Below are 6,053 nucleotides of genomic sequence, written 5' to 3'. Positions count from 1 at the left end.
ATTCACAGCACTCACACTTGTAAAACGAACCGGGAAATAGGGGTGAAACGTGCCCGGTTTGGATAGCCTAGTGTGAGTACACCCTTAGTTAAAAGATGTCGCCACATTTTCCTTTAGGGACATGATTTAAAGTTGGGAAAAGGTAAGACATTTAAAATCGCAATAACATCAAGGTGATACCCAAACCTAATAATTTCATTATCTTACTTGTAGAAGCCAAGTCACGTTGATTTCCTTTTTTTATTATCATTATTTTTATTTTAGGTGGGGGGGGGGGTCACTTTTAATTGATAGGACAGTAGAAGAGTATAGAGAGGAAAGCGTGGGTAGCAGAGAAATGGGAAGAATCAGCATAAGACCTTGAAGCAGGAATGGGAATCGGGTCACCGTAAGCACTGCAGTGCCATGTGTCGCACTAACCCCTATGCCATTGGCACCGACATCACGTTTATTTCTGCAGCGCTCTATATAGTGCACATTGTGTTTTAAAAAAGGAAATCATTAAAAATCAGTTCAGTATATTAAGATGCACAGAATACTGCTTTTGTTCTAGTTCCTTTACTGATTATCAGTTCAGTTCAGTATAAATGCCACTGTTGAAGGATGTGATTCACTGCTGAGAAGATCTCCTGACCCCAATGACCCTAAGCAAGCCAAAGGCAACAGTAACTGAGTTTCCATTAGGCACCGGACTATAACCGTTTTCAGCGGTTTGGAAAGGTTTTTCCAGTTTTTCAAGATTTTAAAACCGCCCAAATTTTCTGCTATATATTTCATACAGTATATGTAAGTTTTTTTAAACTTTTTTTATTGTTGTTGTTGTTTTTTAGTACAACATTATCTCCAGCAGAAAATATATCCAATGATGACGTTTTAAATAGTAGAGAAATCAGTGTTTTTGAAAGTAATGAAGACAGCAGATGTCAACGATTCATTTGCATTATTTAACCCCACATGTTTAATCTTTCAAAGTATAATAAATATTTTTCTAAAATAAAATATATTGTGTTCAATTGGGGGGGTTTTACCCAGACATTTAAAATGAAAATATTTTAGATTAGTAATCACAATACTGGGATACCGGGATATTTTTATTTAAGGTTATCATACCATCAGAAACTTATACTGACCCATGACTAAAGTCAATTGGCTTTTATTTCTGCAGTGCTTCATACTGTAAATTGTGTCAAAGCTATTTTAAGAAAGAAATAATTAAAAATCATCATAGTGAAGCAAGCTCAGTATATTAAGCTGCACAGAATTCAGGTTTTATTCTAGTTCATTTAGTGATTATTCATTTTATTTCAGTATGAATGTCACTGTTGAAGGATGTGATTCACTGCTGAGCAGATCTAATGACCCCAGTGACCCCAAGCAAGCCAAAGGCGACAGTAACTGGGTTTCCATAACCGTTTTCAGCATTTTGGAAAAGTTTTTCCAGTTATTCAAGGTTGTAAAACTGCCAAAATTTCTGCTATACATTTCATACAGTACATGTAAGTTTTTTAAACTTTTTTTTTGTTGTTGTTTTTAGTACAATATCTCCAGCAGAAAATATATCCAATGATGGTGTTTTAAATAGTAAAGAAATCAGTGTTTTTGAAACTAATGAAGACAGCAGATATCAACGATTCATTTGCATCATTTAACCATCAGCCAGTGTGCATTTTGATATATTGCATGAACACAAGGGATGGAAATGGTCAATTTCAAACAGTAATCTCTTCATTTTCAACTATGCTTGGTTTTAGACACTTGCAAAAATGTGTTAATGGGTATGACAGAATTGGATTTGACTCTGACGTAGAGAATGTTACACTAATGCGACTAACCAGCTGTCAGCATTATGCCTTGCCATATTAAGTGTGCTTGAGCCATGAAAAAAGGCTCTATATAAATCATTTGTATCTATTATTAGTTTTTTGTCAAATAATAAACTATTGTTGCACTGCAACAGTTGTCAATTAGACTTTCTTCAGGTTAGAGAGGGGCTGCAGCAGGATGTGGGTGGGAGTGGGTGGTGTCATTTCACCACTAAAGAGGACACACCCATCCTCATAGAGTTCATAGTTATTATCTGGCCAGCGGTTTACAGGAAAAATACATTAATCAAAGCACAACAATCAATAAACACAAAGCTGTGCAGCCTCATATTTAATTTCTCAACCATCATCGATCAAACCATCAAAAACACATCTACTAAGCTACTTTCAAATCACTCAGGTTAATATAAAAAAAACTCTTACATAAGAACTGCACTGGTTTCTAACATTTTTTTAACAAAATTTAATTCAACTAAATCAAATGGAGCACAACTTGGAATGCCTATCATCCGATTACACAAAAGCACTGAATAGATGATGTGACAATTTAACCTCTTAAACCCCTGCTATTTTGGGATTTCTGCCTGGATTTTGCCTACCCAAATTTAAAAGCTTCCTAAATCCACATGCAGAGGTGTAAATGCAAAAATTTAGGATCATTTTAAAGAAAACCCTTTGAATTTTCATAAAACACTATTGAAAGTCTTTAGAATATCTGAATATGTTGTCTGTGTTATAATAAACACCTAAAAAAAGAGGAGCTTTTTGTATTTTTTTTTTATAAACTCAATTTTGAAAGTGTAGTTTTTAGGTTCTGTGTGGTCTAGCGTGCTGTAATTCATTTTGTTGGTTCCTGCTCATGTCTGTAATCATAGGAAAAAAGAAAAAATGTCTCCACCATAATCTATGCAAAAGTTATTGTATTCCAACTGATGAGAGGTGCTGTACAAGCCACAGGGATCGGTCATTGTTTTCATATTTCACTATTCTTTTGTTTGATCAAACATAATTCAATGTGTTTAGACCACGTCAGACATATAAAAGGATTACTTATGCACATCACCTCAAAAACAGAGGAGAAATGGCCCTGAAGCGCACAGCATAAGTTTAGAGATGACAGCTGTCTGTGCTATCTGGGGCTGCTTATTGATCATAAATGTATTGTTTTCACTTCTGCGCCATGGAAACACAGTGATTTATTCGGCAACTGTTTGATATGTGAATATAATTCAGTAAAAAGAATACTAGAACCGTATGAGCACCGGCAAGAGCTTTCATTTGAGCTATACATGTGTCATATATGAACCATATGAAAAATATGAAAATGAACCAATGTTCAATACCCAGCTCCAAAATACTGTGTATTATACTATGTTATAAATAACTTTTGTACAGTAGAATAAAAACCAAAGTGATGCATATTTGCATAAAATATAGATTCTACACTTTCAAACATAACCACTTACAGGGGTCTGGTGCAATGCTAGCCCTTTAACCAGGTCCGTGGAGTTTGAGAGGTTAAGTAACACTATTATTTAAATTATGCAGAATTTCACTCAATTATAATCATTTTGCCGTAATAAATATAACGTTTAATGCTTTAAAATTGATCCTACATGTCCTCCTGTAATAAAATCCTCAACTGTAATCCATGCACACATCTATAAAATGTGCTATTTTAATAGTTAATACACATTTTCCTGACATATTCTTACTTCTATGTACGCTTTAATTATTTAGTGCTTACCTTCACCTTAAACCTTGACTTGAATCATGCCAACAGCACTTAGTATTCCTTACAGTGATAAAGAATACGATTTAGTTTGTTTCATTTTTCTTCATGTTTTACTTTTATATTCATATTTCAATATATTTAACTTTCTTTTAAATTATTTATTTCTTATTTTGATCATATCTGTGAATTCTTTTTATGTTTTTCTCTTCACCGAAGCGAATTACTCGTAAACTTTGATCATATCTGTGACTATTTTTGTGATTTTTTTTCCTCCTCACTGAAGCGAGTGAAAGCAAATTACTGATAAAATTTGACTTGAATCAATGCAACATCACTTTTTTTACAATAATAAAGAATAATATTTAGTTAGTTTATTTCTCTTTATTCACATTTTTCTCTTATATTCATACTTAGATACTGAAATTCATCTTTAATAATTATTTGATGTTGCTTTGATCATATCTGTGATATCTTTTTTGTGTTTTTCTCATCATTGAAGTTGAATACTTATAAACATTGACTTGAATCAAGCCAACAGCACTTTTTACAGTGATAAAGAACAATATTTATTTACTTTATTTTATTTTGGAATATTTTTTCTTTGAATTTTACTCTTATAGCATTTCTTCCATATATTGAACTCTCTCTTTTATTATTTAATGCTACTTTGATCATATCTGTAAATTACTTTTGTGCTTTTCTCTTCACCGAAGCGAATTACTGATAAACTTTGACTTGAATCATGCCAACAGCACTTAGTATTCCTTACAGTGATAAAGAATACTATTTAGTTTGTTTCTTTTTTCTTCATGTTTTACCTTTATATCCACATTTCAATACATTTAACTTTCTTTTTAATTATTTAATTCTTATTTTGATGATATCTGTGAATTCTTTTTGTTTTTCTCTTCACTGAAGCAAATTACTCGTACACTTTGATCATATCTGTGACTGTTTTTGTGATTTTTCCTCCTCACTGAAGCGAGTTACTGATAAAATTTGACTTGAATCAAGCTAACAACACATTTTACAATAATAAAGAATAAAATTTTGCTAGTTTATTTCTTTTTAAATATTTTTTCTTCACATTTTTATCTTATATTCATACTTCAATATATCGAACTTCATCTTTAATAATTATTTAATGCTACTTTGATCATATCTATGACCTATTTTTGTGCTTCTCTCTTCATTGAAGCCAAACACTCAAAAACTTTTGCTTGATTCATGCCAACAGCAAATTTTACAATATTTATTTAGTTTATTTCCTTTTAATTATTTATTTCTTATTTTGATCATATCTGTGAAATATTTTGTTTTTCTCTTCACTAAAGCGAATTACTGATATACTTTGACTTGAGTCATGCTAACAGCACTTTTAACAGTAATAAAGAATACCATTTAGCTAGTTTATTCCTTTTATTATATATTTTTTTCTTCACATTTTACTCTTATACTCATACTTCAATATATCGAACTTCATCTTTAATAATTATTTAATGCTACTTTGGTCATATCTGTGAATTCTGTTGGTAATTTTCTCCTCACTGAAGCGAATCACTCATAAACTTTGACTTGAATCATGCACTTTCAGGCTTTGACCGTTTATAACAAATATTATTGACAACAAACAACTTAATGACAAACCATGTGTATCAGCATCATTTGAAAGAGATAAACAACATTTTACGACTCCAGATGCTGATCCAAACGGGGAAAACCAGCGCACAACACGACTCTGCCTTACAGTTCACCTCAGTTTTTTTCAGTCAGACATGCGAGTTTAAATTGTAACTGTAACAGAAAGGCATGTGACGTCAAGCTAGATGGAACATAAACAGTTACAATGTAACAAAGTGACGCCTGTCCCGTTCAGTGAAAGTGTTACTTTGTATCGCTTATCTTTCCCGTTAGCTCATTGGCTACTGTGGTTAGCCTGTCTCTCCCTCTAATATTTTTTCCGCAATGTTTGCGTTTCTCTCTCTCCAAAACAAACATGTGGGAATGTGTGCGTCTTACCTAGATCGTCCATGTTCGCGCGCTTCCAGAAGGACTCTGCTCCTAATCCGAATCTGGAGGATAATGTGTGGTGGTGCTTTTCCAGAAGACAAGTCTGTGCTGAAGTTTGTCCTGCTGTTGTAGACGCTGGTCTGTGTGGCTGGACCTTACTGGACCCCCTAAACACCACAGAACAGAGGAACTGGCTTCAGTGCAGCGGCTCCTGCTGGACGAACAGCGCAACACCAGTAATCAAAACATTGTCATTACATTTCTGACTTTTGCTGTGGGGTGTATTTTTATTCTGGGCATTCCTGGGAAACCAGAGAAAGCTTCTACAATTTACTTACACTCACCGGCCAATTTATTAGGTACACATGTCCAATTGCTTGTTTCTAATCAGCCAATCACATGGCAGCAACTCAATGCATTTAGACAAGTAGACATGGTCAAGGCTATCTTTGAACGTGGCATGGTTGTTGGTGCCAGACAAGACA

General features: G+C 33.6%; 1 protein-coding gene across 11 annotated transcripts in view; it reads right to left on the bottom strand.

Moving 5' to 3' along the window:
* The window catches only part of pxnb (paxillin b), a 72,761-nt gene extending 67,047 nt beyond the window's left edge, over positions 1-5,714 (bottom strand). For all 11 annotated transcript variants that reach the window (XR_012384054.1, XR_012384056.1, XR_012384055.1 and 8 more), the window contains exon 1: positions 5,578-5,714. Coding sequence is in view for 8 of the 11 variants with exons in the window: in XM_017357399.4 (XP_017212888.1) it covers positions 5,578-5,590 (13 nt within the window). In the remaining 3 variants the exon portion in view is untranslated. The remainder of the gene's footprint in view (positions 1-5,577) is intronic.
* Between the last annotated feature and the right edge of the window lie 339 nt (positions 5,715-6,053).

Source organism: Danio rerio, chromosome 8 (genome assembly GCF_049306965.1).
Source record: "Danio rerio strain Tuebingen ecotype United States chromosome 8, GRCz12tu, whole genome shotgun sequence".
In the NCBI taxonomy this organism is placed as follows: domain Eukaryota; kingdom Metazoa; phylum Chordata; class Actinopteri; order Cypriniformes; family Danionidae; genus Danio; species Danio rerio.
This window is presented reverse-complemented; position numbering and strand designations above follow the sequence as displayed.